This window comes from Eptatretus burgeri, chromosome 13 (assembly GCF_056783735.1).
Source record: "Eptatretus burgeri isolate ZD-2024b chromosome 13, Ebu_testis_v1, whole genome shotgun sequence".
Taxonomy (NCBI): domain Eukaryota; kingdom Metazoa; phylum Chordata; class Myxini; order Myxiniformes; family Myxinidae; genus Eptatretus; species Eptatretus burgeri.
In genome coordinates, this window is record NC_140973.1 from 6813034 (window position 1) to 6830712 (window position 17679).

The window sequence follows — 17679 nt, forward strand, 5'->3', positions numbered from 1 at the left end:
AGAGGTAGGAGCATGAGCCCAGAGGGTACTTCAAAAATGTGAAATCCTGCAGGTGAAGATGACCTGAACACGACCTATTTGGCAAAGCAGATACATTGGCACCTCTCGTATGGTTGATTGAAATTTACTTTTCAACCTCCAGGTAAGGAGTGGGTATATATACCAATTTTTTTACTGAAATAAAAATATACTCATATATATATATATATATATGAATATACTATAACTATAACATATATAACTGAATATACCAGTTCGGAGTATAGGCAAACACCTATACTCCGATTTCTAGTGGCAGCGCACGGTGGATGCACGGTCGACACAGACTGCCATGGAGGCCGTACGTAGGACGCACGGCGGGCGTAGGGGAACAATGCGTCGACCCTGCGTTGCCCGCAGGTAGTCACACAGACCGCAAGGCCACCATACGTTGAACACAGGGATGCCTTCGGACTACCCTACGGCGACCGTGGAAATAGTGCTGCCGCCGTAATTTTTTGGGGGTTGGCAAAATTCAGTTTTCATTGATAAGAGCCTACGGCAGCCGCACAAATAACGCAAGTCCACCATATGCCCTACATACGGTCGACGTGGAACACATCTACGTCATGGCTACGGCTTGTCGAATTGCTACGCAAACCTCGAAATGAAAAAAGTTATAACTCCGCGCTATAATTCCACGGCGACCCCTACGGCCTGCAAAAGATAGCCATACGGCGTAGGGCCACCCTGAGGCCACCTCAGAAACTCTGCGGCCGCCGCACATTTCTGTCAAATCAGTGGGGGGGGGGTACGGCCACCATATCGTAGCCGTAGAGCAAATGTGACTTAGACTTTAGGAACTGAGCACTCCGGCAGACCTGGCAGTTCTGGATCATCCTCCAGCGACCATCAATGAGCACATGGTCAATCTCCTTTGCCACACCGCCAGCATTGGAATACCAACTCCAGCGATGAGGTTGTGGGTGCTGAAAGCATGAACCAGCCACCCCAAGTCCATGACCATGCAAAATCAAGGAACTTAGTGCTATTTAGTCCAGACCAGACTTAGTCCAGACCAATGGAGACCAACACACTTCTCAAAACCATCCATATCAGTTCCAGTCGATGCATTGAAATCCCGCAAGACTTAGAAGTGTATCTCGTCTGGGGCACTGATCAACCACAGACTCGAGTGTGGGATAGAATGCATCCTTCACGGTGAGATCACTCTCCTCAGTCGGAGCATAAACAGAGACCAGGGAAATGACACCCAAGGAGTGACGAATCCTTAGTCTCATAATACGCTCGTTGACCGGTGTTACCTCAATTATCATTGGAGTCAGCTTATTGGACACAGCTACAGCAACTCCTTGGGCATGGTAACCATCAGAGCGACCAGACCAACAGTAGGTGTAACCAACCACCATGATCTCGCCGCAATCCGGTCTCCGAACCTCAGAGAGTGCTGCAATCCCGATGTCCAAACGCTTGAGCTCAGATGATAACAGACAGGTGATCATCCTCTCTTAGGGATAGGACATTCCAGGCACCCACCCGAAGGGACCGCTGTCTGGTGGATGTCACCTCAGCACCACTCCGGCACACTCTCCCGCAATCTGACCCGGGTATGTTACCCCGTGATTTCCCTCCTATCATCAAAGATTGGGGGTCCCGAAGGGTTTGACCCAATCCTGTCATCCGGTGAGCTGCCCTGCGAAGGGAAGCTGCACATGAGGTACTCCCACAGAGTGGGTTTTCAGATTTTTTTTTTTTGCTTCGAGAATGTTTTGCAGAATAAAGGGTTTTTTTTTTCAGGAAATTGTCAATTTTCATTTGGTTGGCTTGAAATTTGACGAGCATTTACATCTCAGGTCACCGAATTCAACCACATATTATTTTTTGAGGTCAACATACGCCAAATGGTGAACACAGGCCTGATTTCTAAAATCTCAATTTTCATCCGATTAACTTGAAATTTGAAGAGCATTGGCAAGTCAGCTCACGGAATACAACCACCAATTCTTTTTGAGGTCAACACATGCCAAAAGGTCAACAAACACCGAATTTCTAAAATTGTTAATTTTCATCCGATTGACTTGAAATTTGAACAGGATTTTCATATCAGCTCACTGAATACAACCAGCAATTGTTTTTGAGGTCAGCACATGCCAGAAGGACAACATAGGCAAAAGGTCAACAACTTAGATGCAATTTCTAAAATCCTCAATTTTCATCTGATTGAGTTGAAATGTGAATAAGATTTGCATATCAGGTCAACTAATTCAACGACCAATTATTAAGGTCAAAAGGTCAATATAGGCCTAATTCTAAAATTGATAGATCGGGCCAACATATATATATATATATATATATATATATATATATATATATATATATATATATATATATATATATATATATATATATATTGTTACAGCTGTGGAAATTCGCAATGCACCATAAAGGGTCCTTAGATCAGCTATGACGCTAAGTTTATGTGTAGTTTGTCCACACCTGATGTTTAGGGGGAATATGTGTGATTCATTCAGGCTGCGACGCTTTGAGTTAGCCATTTTTCTTTCTCTATCGTTATTTTGGATCCAACAACCTCAAACCAACCAACAACAACGGCAAAAAAGAAACCTGCGCTAGTGCGTGGGTTTGCGCACCCCTCTTGGGTGCCAAGGCTGGCACGGGAAGGGGGGGGCAGGGCAGCTCCCTCCCCATTGGTGGATGCCCTGCGTGAGGCCGTCGGATTGGGGGCACGCCCCCCTTCAAGAGCCTTCCAGAAACGCCTCGAAGGGAGGTGGAGCCGCGAACGGGGCGGAGCCCCGCCTTACAAAAGGCAAACGGACGCGAGTCAGTCTCTCTCTCTCTCTCTCTCTCTCTCTCTCTCTCTCTCTCTCTCTCTCTCTCTCTCTCTCTCTCTCTCTCTCTCTCTCTCTCTCTCTCTCTCGATCTCTCTCTCGATCTCTCGCTCTCTCTCTCGTTCTCTCGATCTCTCTCTCTATCTCTCTCTCTCTCTCGATCTCTCTCTCTCGATCTCTCTCTCTCGATCTCTCTCTCTCTCTCGATCTCTCTCTCTCTCGATCTCTCTCGATCTCTCTCGATCTCTCTCGATCTCTCTCGATCTCTCTCGATCTCTCTCTCGATCTCTCTCGATCTCTCTCGATCTCTCTCTCGATCTCTCTCGATCTCTCTCGATCTCTCGATCTCTCTCGATCTCTCTCGATCTCTCTCTCACGATCTCTCTCTCACGATCTCTCACGATCTCTCGATCTCTCGATCTCTCTCTCACGATCTCTCTCTCACGATCTCTCACGATCTCTCTCTCACGATCTCTCTCGATCTCTCTCTCACGATCTCTCTCGATCTCTCTCGATCTCTCTCTCACGATCTCTCTCGATCTCTCTCTCACGATCTCTCACGATCTCTCTCGATCTCTCTCGATCTCTCTCTCACGATCTCTCTCGATCTCTCTCGATCTCTCTCTCACGATCTCTCTCGATCTCTCTCTCACGATCTCTCTCTCTCTGCACAGCTGTTGCCACTTGGCACGTGCGTGCAATCGCAAAGACCTGTTGCTCAGTTCCTGGCGGTACGCGCGGAGCCTGTGTTGCTTTCTCCTTTCCCTCTTCTCATCGTCTAAATGTTTTAGTTTTCGTTTTCTCTTGACCCCCTTTCTCCTTGTTTTCTCTTTTCCATTGAGCGAGAAAGAGAAAGAGAGCGCGCACGGTCGGTGGAGTTCGGGTTTCTCAGAACCCCTCCCGGTTTTGAGGCCTGGTTTCCATCCGACGTGTTTTGTTAGTTTTTGCCATCGCTTTGGCTCCTTTAAACGATTCTTGGACCGCGTCCATATTATTATCATTAGTATTATTATTATTTTCCTCCATTCGCCAGCGTCGCTTGTGTATTGGTTTTTTTATTATTATTATTATTATTATTATTATTATTATTATTTTTATTTTATTTTATACCCCGAGGTATTGAGTGTTATTGCGCCTAAATCATGGCGACCGTTGAGCTGTTAGAGTCTTTAAGTCGGAAAAATGGGTTTTTTGTGTACGCCACCACCCGAAATCTCAGTTGAAAAGGTTGTTTTGTGTGTTGGAAAATTAATCGGCATGCATAGTGTAATAGCTGCATCGAGAATGAATCAGCGTGTTGTTATCTTCGTCGCTAAAGAGGAAATGGTGGCGCAGCTTGTGGAGTCAGGACTGACTGTGGAGCCGGATATATTCCTCTTCATATCACCCCTCGATGTTCCATCGATGAAGGTACTCCTGTCAAATATTCCTCCCTTCATAAAAAACGAGCAGGTGAAGGCTGCTTTAGAACAGTCTGGCACTGTTGTTTCAAAAATAACTTTCATTCCTGTTCGCTTTAAGGACCACAGTACAAAACATATTCTTTCCTTTCGACGTCAACTATTTATTATTCCGAAGCCAAACATTCGTGAGCTTGACGTGATGTTAAAAATTGAACATGAAAAGTTTACTTACCGCATCTTTGCCACATCTCAGACTTTAGTGTGTTACAAATGTGGACAGTATGGTCACATGAAAAATGAATGCCCAAGGGGCATTGAAAAAGAATCAAGTAAAGTTGAAAATGTAAATGAACCTGAGGTCACTGGGGTGTCTACTGAGGCAGGGGAAAACTCTGAAAATCAAACAAATGGAAAAAATGAGTCTGGTTGGGTGACACGAGGAAAACGGAGGCACCAAAGTGCAGTTTTAGTCGAACCTTCTTCATACGCGGAAGCAGTCGCTGTGAAGAGGGTTTCACTCAATCGGAAAGAGAGTAACCAAAATCCTTCAGATGTTTATGCCTGCCCTCTCACATGTGATGACGAGGAGACTATGGAGCTTCAAAACAAACCATCAGTAGATGTCCCAGGCGGAGACGAAACTTGTTCTGGACATACAGTAGGTAGTCATACACTGAAGCAGGATGTTCATGCGGAGATTGTGTCTAACACCCAAGAACCAACTGTTGAAACCATAGTCGTGCCTAATACCTCAGAACCAGCAGTTCAGACTACAGTGGAGCCTAATAACTCAGAGCCATCTGTCCAAACTATAGTTGTGCCTAACACCACAGAACAATCTCACCAAACTGTAATTGCACCGAGTACCATAGAACTGCCTGTCACATCTACAGCCACACCCATTACCTCAGTGACTTTGAAGCAGACACCTGAAAAGTTAGAAGGAAATCTGCTTCCTGAGGATTCCTTTTTCGTGAAACCATTTCCAATGTCTGCTATATCTGTAAAGAAAAAGGAAGCTGAATTTGAACACGAGTCGTGTGATTCCGATGATACTTGTTCAATATCAGATTCTTCTGAGTTGGATGGTGCAGCTTGAGATTCACAAGACCACAAGGGCTTAAATGCCCCTGCCCCTGCGAAGGTGATCAAGTTCCTCCACAACACCTTTCGGAAAAAAATTAAACCAACCGATTTCTTTCCGGAACTCGATAAATTTATGCTCACCGCATCCCTTATTACTAAAAATCCGGCAGCCTATGGCGCCAATGAATCCCACGTACACAGATTGAGGAAATATGTAACTCTGGCAAGGAAAGAACTTCAGTAACCAGTACCCACCTATAAAATACTAAAATGGTTCTGTCTCTTGCTTGTTTAAACATAAATGGGGGCCGCGCCCCTATACGTAAAACACATGTTCGACTGTTACTTGATCAAAAGCATATTGATGTAGCTCTTCTTCAGGATGTGCGTTGTGGACCGACTTGTTCTGCAGAGTGGCAAACCACAATAAGGGGTTCTTGGTTTTTCGGTTCCTTTGATTGCTGCAGTGCAGGAGTTGCTTTCTGGTTTCGATCACGTCTTTCATCAGACCAAATTGTTTTTCACGAATTCATGCAAGGTCATTTGGCTTTTGTGGTTTTTTTCTTTTGGAGGCTATAAAATCACACTATTAAATGCTTATGTCCCAAGTAATCCTGCAAAAAGAAACGAATATTTTTCCATTCTTGATGATTGTTTATCCCAGATTGATTTTAGTGGTCTCGTGTGCCCAGCTGGTGATTTTAATTGTACCTTGGAGCCAGCTCTGGACCGTAATGGTTCAGAACCTCACCCTGAGAGTGCAAAAGGGTTTGCGACCATTTTAGCAAAGTATAATTTGGTTGATGGTTGGAGATTGCAGCACCCCAAAGTTAAACAATATTCGTGGTGTCAAGCTTCCAATAACAGGGTATCGTTCGCTCGCTTAGATAGATTTTATGTTAATAATGATTTTCGGAACTTCATATTGTCTACGGCAATTTCTCCCTCTGGCTTTTCGGATCACCACCTAGATTCTTTAAAATTAACTTTTCCCTATCTTCAACGTAGGGGTGCCTATTGGGCTCTAAATGTTAGTCTTTTGGAAGATATTGTTTTTTGCAATGCTTTTAGGATCTTTTGGACTTTTCTTTACGGAAGGAAAAATACTTTTCATAGCAAGCTACAATGGTGGGATATTGTAAAAATCCACATCAAAATCTTTTGTCAGCAGTATAAACTTCATCACTCTCGGGATAGTCTTTCAAGGATAACGATTCTAGAAAAAGAGGTTTTAGAATTGCAAAGAAATCCTCTTGAGTTGAACAGAAATCAAGGATTACGTAAAGAATTTATAACTAAAAAAGAACTTCTTCACAGTCTTGTCAACGAAAGGGCTAAAGGGGCTTTAGTGCGGCTTAAGATTAAAAATTTGAGTCTTTTTGACACTTCATCAAAGTTTTTCTTCTCTTTGGAGAGGAAAAGTAAAGCTCAACAACAACTATTATCTGTACAATCACCTGAAGGAGAGATAGTAAGTGAACCTAAGATGATTAAAAGAATTGTCGTCGATTATTTTTCTTCTTTATTCTGTGCAAAAAAGATTGATTTGAATGTTGCAAAAGCCTTTATTGAACCTTTACCCAAGTTGTCTGAGTCACAGCGAGCCTCTTTGGAGAGGTCCATCACGCTGGAGGAGTTGGGTCTTGCTCTTTCCAGTATGGCGTCCGGGAAAGCTCCTGGTCTGGATGGAATCCCCTGTGAATTCTACAAAACCTTTTGGGACATTATCGGACCCGAACTTTTGGAAGTACTCAAGGAAAGTTTTCAAGTTGGGGAGCTCCCCCTAAGTTTCCGGCGAGCCGTTGTTTCCTTGTTACCAAAGAAGGGAGACACCCAGTTACTCAGAAACTGGCGTCCCGTCTCCTTACTGAACACCGACTACAAGATTTTTTCAAAGGTCCTTGCCTCTCGCTTAAAATTGGTAGTCCAATCTTTGGTGCATCCTGATCACACCTGTTGTGTGCCTGGACGATCAATATATGACAATCTTGGCGCTGTTCGTGACATTGCTGATGTGTATGATCTTCTGCATAAAAGTACTGGCTTAATCTTTGTTGATCAAGTGCATGCCTTTTATAGTATAGATCATAGTTATCTATTTGCTATCCTAAAGGGTTTTGGTTTTGGTGGTATTTTTGTATCATATATTTAGTTGTTGTATCACAATATTTATAGTTTATTCAAAATAAATAATGAGTTGATTCCTCCCTTTACTGTTACCAGAGGAATAAGGCAAGGGTGTCCCTTATCCGGACTCCTTTATGTTCTTTCTATTGAACCCCTTTCAGTTAAATTGCGTGAGAAGCTTGTGGGATTCTCTGTCGCTCCGGACATACCTGCTATAAAAGTTGTTGCTTATGCAGATGATATCTGCACTACAATTCAATGTCAAGAAGATGTATCTGAACTACTTAAAACTATGAATAATTTTACCCTTGCTTGCTCAGCCAGAGTAAACTGGACAAAGAGTTATGCCTCCTTTTTTGGATTAGCAATGCATTTTTCCTTCCCAACACTACCTGGCAATTTATCCTGGAAGAATAATAGTGTTTACCATTTGGGTGTACACCTTGGTGATGCTCAAAGTATTCAGAAAAACTGGGATGGACTAACAGACAAAGTCTACTCCAGACTTCAGAGATGGAGGGGCCTTCTGTGCAAATTATCATATCATGGAAGAGTTTTAGTTATTAACAATTTGGTCTCTTCCATCTTGTGGCACAGGTTTATTGTCTTGCAGCCACCTGCATGGCTAATTAAAAATATTCAAAAACACTTAATCGATTTTTTCTGGGGTGGTATGCACTGGCTTCGACCAGGTGTGCTCAGCCTTTCTCGTAATGAGGGGGTCAAGGGCTTGTTGACATCACCAGCAGGATCATGACTTTCCGCATTCTTTTTGTGAAAAAGTTGCTTTATAACCACATGCCTTGGGAGAGTTTGACCCTTTGTTTGCGAAAGCAAGCGGGCCGGCTAGGATATGGCCGTGAGCTTTTTGCTCGACCTCCTGAAGATCGACGTGTCACCACTTCCTCTGTATATGCAGAGTGTGATCAATGCTTGGCAAGCTTTATCACTGCAACGTGAGGTCACTTCCTTTACTGCCTCGATGTTCTTAAATGAACCAGTTTTCTACAATCCCTGTTTTACAGGAATCCCATCCTCTAGGGCTTTTGTGCAACATTTTGTGGGGTCCAATATACTTCTTGTGCACAATCTGCTGGATTTTTCAAAAGAAAGATGGAAATCTGGTCATGAAATCTCCACCATTACTGGGTTGAAATCAATTCGGATAATTGGTCAGCTTTTTTCTGCTATCTTAAAGGCATTAATGAGTTTTGGAGTGGGTTTCAGGAGTCTTTTTGATATTGTGGATTTGCCCAATCAATATGCCTTCCCTGTTTTGCTTTTGGACTGGGATGGCAAATCTGTACCTTTAAATTCCATTGAGAAGGGGAACCTGCATTCCTTTTGTATTCAGTATATTTTTGCTGATTCAGTTAAAAGTCCTTTCGGGATTCAATGGAAAGAACATTTGCCAACTTCGACCCCTCTTGTCCATGCATGGAGAGGTTTATATACCCCCCCAATTTCTAAACGTTCGGGCGACCTGCAATGGAGATTAGTGCATTGCATCCTCCCTTATAATATCTTATTGCACAAGTTTTCCAATGAGATCCCGGAATTGTGCCCATTTTGTGAAAACAATGAAACGCTTTGTCATGCATATGTAGATTGCATAAGACTTGTCCCTCTTTTTCAGTTTTTGCATGATATTATTTTAAAGATGGGTCTTTCTTTTTCCTTGGTGAAATTTATTTATGGTTTCCCTATTTCCTCTAGTTTCAAATCTGAGACTGGTTTGGCCAGGTTTTTGGTTGCTGAAGCAAAAATGGCAATTTATAAGACAAGGAAAAAGAAGGTGGAATCTGCGGATGCTTGTTCTTGTGTTTTATTAACCTTTAGAACTTTTGTTGTGTCTCGCATCCAGCTTGATTTCTTTTTCTGTTGCAAGTTTGGGAGAATGGAGGATTTTGTTGACAAATGGTGTGTAAAAAATGTTCTTTGCTCTGTTGTAAATGAATCACTTGAATTTCCTTTCTGATTTAAAATGTATGAATCAACCTAAAATGTTTTTTAATAATTGGTTGTTCATCTGTTTTGGTAAAAAAAAAAAATTTCTACCTTTTATAAATACCCTCTTGTTTGTTATAATATATTTTGTTTGCTTGCTGTGAAAAACAGTTAAGTGTTGTGCTGACGCCTTTGTCTCATTGGTGAAACACCTTTTTATACTTTTTTAATAAAAGAATATAAAAAAACTCTCTCTCTCTCTCTCTCTCTCTCTCTCTCTCTCTCTCTCTCTCTCTCTCTCTCTCTCTCGTTCCCGCGCTCGTGGCCCGGCGCGGCCTGTGGTGGACCAGCGCGTCCGGACGAGGGGTGCCGGAGAGGGTTCGCCGACCGCGTGGGAGGCCGGAACCAGGTGCGACCGCGCTGACGGTAGTAGGAGAGGAGGACTCGACGGTCCATGAGGGAAGTCACTTCTTTTCTTTTCTTTTCAGGCTTTTGTATGCATGTTTGTGGCGCCAGTCCGACAAGTAAAACCTGTATAAGTGACTGTGCTGTAAATAATTGCCTTTTATTCGGTCGTAGTGCTTTCCTTTCTTCCTATTTGCCTGCTTTTGTTCCTATTTGCCTGCTTCAACTTGGTTTCAGACCAGGTCACTCTACCCTGGATATGCTGCTTCTGCTCTCCCAACAATGGATGGAGGTCCTCAATGCCAGACATGAAATCAGAGCCATATCCCTAGACATAATCATGTGCTTTTGACATGGTCTGGCACCCTGCCCTGCTCACCAAACTCTCTTCCAATGGTGTCCAAGGCCATCTCCACTCATGGCTCGCAGACTTCCTCTCCTGTCACAGTCACCGTGTGGCCCTAAATGGAGTTCTTTCATCCCCCCCCCTTTCCTGTCCAGGCTGAAGTTCCTCAAGGTAGCGTTCTGGGCCCTGTTCTTTTTCTGGTTTTCATCAATGACCTCTCCGACTCTCTGGAAAATCCCCTATATCTCTTTGCTGATGACTCCACCCTCTGCCGTACCAACTGTCATCCCTCAGACCGGCAAGCAGCAGCTTCTTCTCTCTCCACAGATCTGGCCAAAATCACAAACTGGTCCAACACGTGGAACATGTCTTTCAATCCGTACAAATCTCACACTCTCACAACGTCTCTCCGAAAGGACCGGTTGGAAAAACCCTCATCTACTTTCTCAACAATCCTCTGGAAGAAGTACTTTCATTCAAGCTTTTGGGTCTATCTACCATGATTTTTCCTGGGAAAGCCACATTTCCAACCTGGCCTTCAAAGCCAGTCTGGGAATCCTCCGTCTGCAAAGTCCTTCCTCGGCTCACCTGACCACATACAAAGCTTTTGTTTTCAGCCTGATGGAGTACTGCTCTCCCCTCTGGGCTGGTGCTCCTGACTCTCACCTTTCTCGGCTTCACGCTGTGGAAAAAGAGGCATTTAGGATTATTGGTATCTCCCGCGGTGAGGCTGAGTCTTTGGGCCTCTCACCGCAGGCAGGTCAGTGGTTCTTCTGCCTTCTACCGTCTCCTCTCCGGTCTTGCCCACTCCCCACCCCTGCTCGGTCTGCGATATGTCCCCCCAGCAACCCCCTTCTGGCAAAACTACTAAAATCACTCCTCACCTTCACTCTTTAATCCCTCTTTTCCCCACCTTTGGAATAAACTCCCACACTCTTCAATCCCATTCTTCCCTCCAGGCCTTCAAAACAGCAGTTCACCACCACCTATCTTCCCCCATCCAAAACCATGATCTTTTCTACCCCCGTTAAACCATTCCAACCCCCCCCCCCCGCCTCCTTCAAATTCTCTGCTTTCATTCCTGAAAGTCCCTATATTGTCCATCTTGTAGACTCTGTGTTCTCTGCCCCATCCCTTTCCCTTCCACAGATCTCCTAATGTCTGTTCCCCACTGTTTTGCCCTTCCCTCTTGTCTCCTGCCCCCTTATTGTGCGTTGTGTGTTAGCTCTCATACGAGCCTTGACAATATATACAAAGAAAATACTGCATTCCCTTCTCCCAACCTCCCTCTACCCATCCTCACTCTCACATCCAGCTTGCCCAGCCTCCGTTCCTTCTCAACCGTTTTGTTGGAGTGCTTCCTTGAGTGCATAAGCCACTTGGCGAGCACTCTACAAGCTGCTTGGATGTTCGCTTACAAGCCAGGCCGATACACGGCAAAAGTACCCTCACTGTCCCTCTGACAAATTATAAACAATCAAAAATACATCGATCGACCACCCTCCTGTGTTGCACCCCACAGTGTCCTGTGGTGCCAAGCCTGTCGTTCCTTATTAATGGATATATGGAAGCTGTTAGGAATGTAGGGAAGGAATGTAGGGAATATGTAGGGAAGGAATGGATGGATGAAGGAATGGATGAATAGGATGGAGGGAAGGGATGGATGGATGGATCAAAACTTTGTTTGTAAGCTCTGGCAAGACAGTAGATGGCAGTGTAAATGTCTTTTATCACAGCTGTTGTCTTTTGAAAAAAAAATTTATTTTGATTTTGAAAATAAAATTACAAATTGACATTCAAGACAAGATTATGGGATGATGTAAATGAAGCACCTATATAAATGCGTGTTCAGTTAGCTTAGTTACAAATCCGACAAAAGTTTTAAATATAACCTTCACCTCGGAGCCGTCATGCTGAGCACCGCCTGGAGTTACAACCCCTGGTAGAGTACTTCAGAGGTTATTAAGGGAGAGTAGTTTCCAATACCCGTGCTCATTATAGATGCTACAGGGAATGTAATGGCAGACGAAGGAACAGCAGGTGGGAACTCATTCACTCCTAATACCTCATGTACACTCTGTGAGATTGGAGTATCATGTGTTCATGAACAACTGTGGAACTTGCTGTGAATCCACTTTTCAGCCATCTCTTCCCTTCCCTTCATCCCATCCATCCATTCCTTCCTCCCGCACCCCCCCTCCCAATCTCTTCGTTTGTCCTCACTCCTCCTTCCTCTTCTCACCCTTCTTCCAACTTTCATGAAGTGATAAACAGTGGGTGATTGTAATAAGTTCTTACAGGTGTCTGTGCTGTGGTTTGGAGGTGGTTACGTTGTGCTGTGGAGTTTGTTGTTTTTGAGCCTGGAATGTATGGGTTGGGCACATTTGCACTTTTTGGCGGTAGGAACTGCTGCTTGGTTCGATTCTGCAGTTTGAATTTTGGGATTTGGCTCGGGTTGAGAGATTCTGGGGCTTATCGCATTTTAGTTGTAAAACTCCTGCTGAAATTAAATAAAGGCATGAAACACTGGCATATCCCGGTGTTCATGAGCATTGCAGCTAAGGTACAATGGGCTACGTCCCGGGTCTCTTGGCCTGAGCCGGGTTTCAAAGTTTGGAATGTGGGGTTGGGGTTGGCGGTGTGTCCGGCTGATTGAGGTGCGTTTGTTTTTCTGGTTTGCACGTTCTTTGGCAATCCGGGCAGTGCGTGACCCCCTCCCCCCCCTGAAGAGATCCAGTTCCAGAGTGGGTAAACAGGTGCAGCTGCAGTTAAAGTCACATACCTCAAGGAAAGGCCATGTTACAATCTCTTTAAAAAAATGTTACATGCTGTTTGAAAGTGACGAGTGGTTTTGCTATCCTCTTTGAACGTGCTGTTTTAACGTACCCCATTTCGTTCAACCCTGTACTAATGCTGGCAGATGGGACCAACACCACCCCCCTTCTCCTCAATTCCCCCTCCCAATGTATGCACATGAACCTATCCAACGTTACCTGGTATCGCCAAGTTAATGCGATAGAAGAATCATTTTACTCACAACAATAATAATGCAATAAATTATTCACAGCATAATACTGTACAATCAAACCACAAATGGACTTTTCAATTTAATGTCCAAAAACACATCTTACAAAGTACAAAATGCTGTTTGTTGAAGTTCTCCTCGGTCATGATATATAGGGTTCAAACATGAAGATGCCGTGACTCAGTAGACAACATCTTCCAAGTGAAGAGATAACTCGTATAAAGTGCCCAAAGTTAGTTCTACATGAAGAGTCCTTTTTCTTTCTTGCTCTTCTTGAGAGAAACATTACTTCTCTGGTTGTCAAACCATCCTGGCAGCTTTCTCTTATTCTGCAGGGAGCAACACAGAGCTTTAGGCAGGTAAGAACGAACCAAAAAGTGCATGTTACAAGGAAATTATTTCATGAAATAATGAGGACAGGGAAAGTGAAGGAGGTCATGAGATGGCAGAATATTAAGAAAGCAGATGGTGTTGTAGTGACACTTCAACTGTCTTTTCCAGTTGGAAGGCATGTAGGCTGAATGACTGCACAGAAAAAAAAACTTTCAATTCTGGAGAGTTCCTCACCTCGCCCTGCGAGTCGGTTTGGATGGAACTGAGAATGTTCACCAGCCTTTGCTTCATAAAAAGAAGCAACTTCAACCGTCTTCAGAGTGTTAGGTCCACTGTCTTGTGCAGCACCCTTTTCTCTGGGTGCAAATTCCATCATTGTGGATTTTCTGTCCCTTGCAGGATGTACACCATCTGCAGTAACTGCTTTCTGAACCTGCCCAGGTAGTGGATCTGATGTGGACAGCCAATGTGAGTCGAGCAGCTCCACCTTGGTTTGGGGCTTTTTGGCTTTCAGCCAATTGCTTGGAGTCTCCGTAGTGTTTGTGGGGGCAAGATCATTTTGCTGGCCAGTCATCTAAAAATAAGATTAAAAAAAAACATTGTTGATGATAAGCTGGGTTTAGGATCAATGAGTTTATGAAACTGGTGGCCCAGATTATTAAGAAAAAGCTTCATGACTCATGAGATGTTGAAAAAAAAATTGAATGAAAAACCACAAGATGCAGGCCAAAATTTGACCACAGAGTGGTCTTCATCCGGTACAAGCAAGGAATGTATGCAAAGTGTTATATACCCTCTCATGAACAAAAACAACTGTGGTTGAAGCTTCGGACTGAAGCCTTGTGCTTTTGACAACCCTTTGCCAATTTATTTAATCTTGCATTTATTTCTCACGTATGCAATATTCCAGACTAAAATGCCTATTTATTAAGAAGGTTTCATTTCGAGTCATCACTTCATGATGGACCATTGCGGTTACCTCGACGCCCGTCTGTTGACAGTAGCTGTGGATTACATCAAGCAATGGTGCGAGAGCTGGAGCTCGAGCCACAGAGACTCCATCAATGGAAAGCAGGGCATCTTCAGAAACTGGCCTAGGAAAGGAAAGATGCAAAATAACAATATTCCCATAAAATATAAAACAGCACTTACAAGAAACACGGTTATAACGGAAAGAAGTGTGAGGGTGAGTCAATAAGTGACACCACTTTGCTCTCCACAGCTCTTTATTGAATCTACAGCAATACATAATGCTCATAAGTTTTCTACATAATCGTAGAGATCGGTAAGATAAGTCTTTCCCCCCCCCACCATTTCAATGTCAGATTTCTGATGCCTGCAAGGTTGACATCTTCAGGATTGGTGTGTAGTCACACTCAGGTGGCCTTGACATCCTCGTGCCACACAAAGTGCTACCAAACCAGGCCTCGTTTAGGGGCCCAAACATTTGGTAGTCAGGTGGAGCATGGTCTGGATAAGAATCAAGTCTGACATTGTCTTTTTGCATAATCACGCTCCTGGATAGGAGACCAGGATGACATCTATGAATCTCACATTGCAATTTGTGGAGCTGATCAGAGTATACCGATTACAGTCTGTTCTTGGAATGAAATAAAAAGGGATTGTTCACGTCTCAGAACACCATGAGCATGATTTTGCCGAAAGACTACTCGACCTTAAACTCCTTATTACTCAAAGAGTCAAACAATACAACAGTGCCAACCCACGTTGCTGGATGGACAGGAGACAGGCATGCAAATCATCAAGTGTCACTGGAATGAAGAGTGGTGTCACATAGAGACTCACCATCATATTTTAACTTGACTACTATACTTGCTCTGGAGTTAATTTTGCAAGCCAAAGGAAGAGAGATTGGAAGACAAGATAAGGAAGGCCACACTATAGTTGTAACAGAAGAGAGAAAATGGGAAGGTTGTAGCAATACGAGTAAAAGACTTACTGGGTAGAATCATGAGAAAGGAAAGATAATTCACAAGGAACTGACATGCAGGATTCATTGTGCATCGAGGTTAGGGGACAGCAACAATGTTAGAAAAGTGCTCATAGGATGCTGTTATATGGCTCCAAGGGTGAAGGAAGAGCAGGATAATAAACTTTGAGAAGTAATGAGAAAGGCCTGTGAAAAACAGAAGTTCCCATGCCTAAGGTTCTGGTTCCGAGTCTGAGCACATTGGACAATGGGTCGTGCAGTTCCTTTTTTCTCCAATTTTGTGTTGCGCTGTATTGTCGAATTTGTGCAGCTCAGGCCTCGTCCTCAGATAGCCGGCGTGCAAATTCTGTCTCCGCTCTGATGCCATGAGCCTTGTTCTACTTTCTTTCTCCCAAGTGTAAAATGTTTCACTTTCCTTATGTCTTTGTCATCATCATCATCCGATGTGTTATTATTCTTCTTCTTCTTCATCAGAGTTTATTACTCATCTTTTTTTGTCTTCACAAGGCTCATTTCCCAAAACGGTCTCACTCATAAATGCTTGGTCCATCGACCTTCTCCTTGCACCAACTGCACAACTTTCCTCCATGTCTTCAACAACCATTCATTTGACCACTCCCATGATGTCTGTCTCCGTATATCCACATTGGGAATCATGAGAAGTCCTGTTTGCACAAGACCATAAAGAGTGTCAACCCCCAGCCCCCAATGTCAATACCCTTCCCCACATCTCCGAAATGCCTGCGTCCTCCAATCCACACCCCTTCTCTGCGTCCCCATCTTCAGCCTCCCCTCGACTTTATGTCCCCCTTTCTGCATCCTCCTCACTTTGCCAATCTCATCTGCTTCCCCCCCCCACCCCACCCCCCTCCCATCTTCCACCTCACCCCACCCTCTCCCATCTCCACACCACCTCTCAGCTTCCCCCTCGTCCTGACCACACCAGCACTATCACCAACAGAGTAGGGGAGTTAGCACAGGCAAGATGAGCTGAATGTCCTTTTACTGTGATTCGCTGTATATGACTAACCTCTCTCTCGCCATCTCCAGCAGTATTTTGTTTGTGGCGAGTGCCGATGGGGTAACCTGCAATTCTTCTGCAAGCCGCTGCCGTGCTGCAATTAGTTTTCCATACAGCACCATCTTTCACACACACAGAAAACAATATTTACTGCACAATTTCACAGGAAGCCTGCCTGGGTGTTGGTGAATGCTCATTTAATCATCTGCTGTTTGTCATAACTCTGGAGTAAATTTAAAATAAATGACTCAATCGATCCATTCTCACCGATAATGTTCATAAAAAAAATGTGATTCAACGTTTCCTTGTGTCATCGCTGTTGCCTCAACAATATAAAGTTACCTGCAGCTCTGTTTGCCGGGGATCAACTTGAGCCCCGGTTTGTCGGGGTGCAGTGGAAGCGTTGAGAGGCTGTACTGCATATGGAGGCACAGTATTTCCAGAGATCCTAAGGAAATGAAAGAATCACATACATCACACACATGCGTGCGTTCAAGAAGAGTATAACGTGGGGGTGCAACATGTCAATGTACAGAAAGCATGCTCATTTTGCTGGCAGGTACATTACCATTGTGAGCTGGCCCCATTACTTGTTCTGCGACATTCCGGCATGTCGAGAGAAGGAAGAAGTAGTGAATCAGGACCATGTACTTCAGCCTTATTCAGCCATAAACGGCCCTGAAGTGAAGATGTAAACACGGGATACCTTAGTGCAATTAGTTCTTCCTTACTAAGCAATTTAGAGACGGTCTTTGTTTTGTTCCTGCTTTGATCCAGTAGTCAGATTTTTTTTTTAAGCATGATTGAAAATGTCTTTCGTGGAAAAATTGACACAATAACTTATGGAATGTCATACAAAACTGAACTTTTGAAAAAGACAATGGACTTCTTCTTTCATATGGAGCACAAGGCTGCAGGGTAGCATCATTGGCTGAGGGGCATGGCTGTGCTGGTGAGGCAGTGCCCTCTGTTGGTGAGAGCAGGATTTTTGTAAATTATTCATGATGTCGGCGATAGCTCGTCCACTCTTCATGAAGAACACACCGAGGGATCTTTCATGCCCACCAACTAATGCCAGTTTAAAAATTGCAAGATGATGTGAATCCGAAGGAAATTCACCATCTATTTATCATAACTGACAAACAACGCTGGGAAGGCAATGGCAAACCGCCCAATATAACACTTG

The 17679-nt window shown here is 43.9% G+C and overlaps 1 protein-coding gene across 1 annotated transcript in view; it reads right to left on the reverse strand.

The window, feature by feature from the left end:
* Nucleotides 1-13257: 13257 nt before the first annotated feature.
* The window catches only part of WRN (WRN RecQ like helicase), a 115384-nt gene continuing 110962 nt past the window's right edge, over nucleotides 13258-17679 (reverse strand). Inside the window, 7 exon segments of the mRNA XM_085850958.1 lie at nucleotides 13258-13517; nucleotides 13756-13786; nucleotides 13788-14095; nucleotides 14501-14615; nucleotides 16503-16615; nucleotides 16836-16941; nucleotides 17062-17171. Of these exon segments, the coding sequence (XP_085707084.1) occupies nucleotides 13428-13517; nucleotides 13756-13786; nucleotides 13788-14095; nucleotides 14501-14615; nucleotides 16503-16615; nucleotides 16836-16941; nucleotides 17062-17171 (873 nt within the window). The 3' untranslated portion in view covers nucleotides 13258-13427.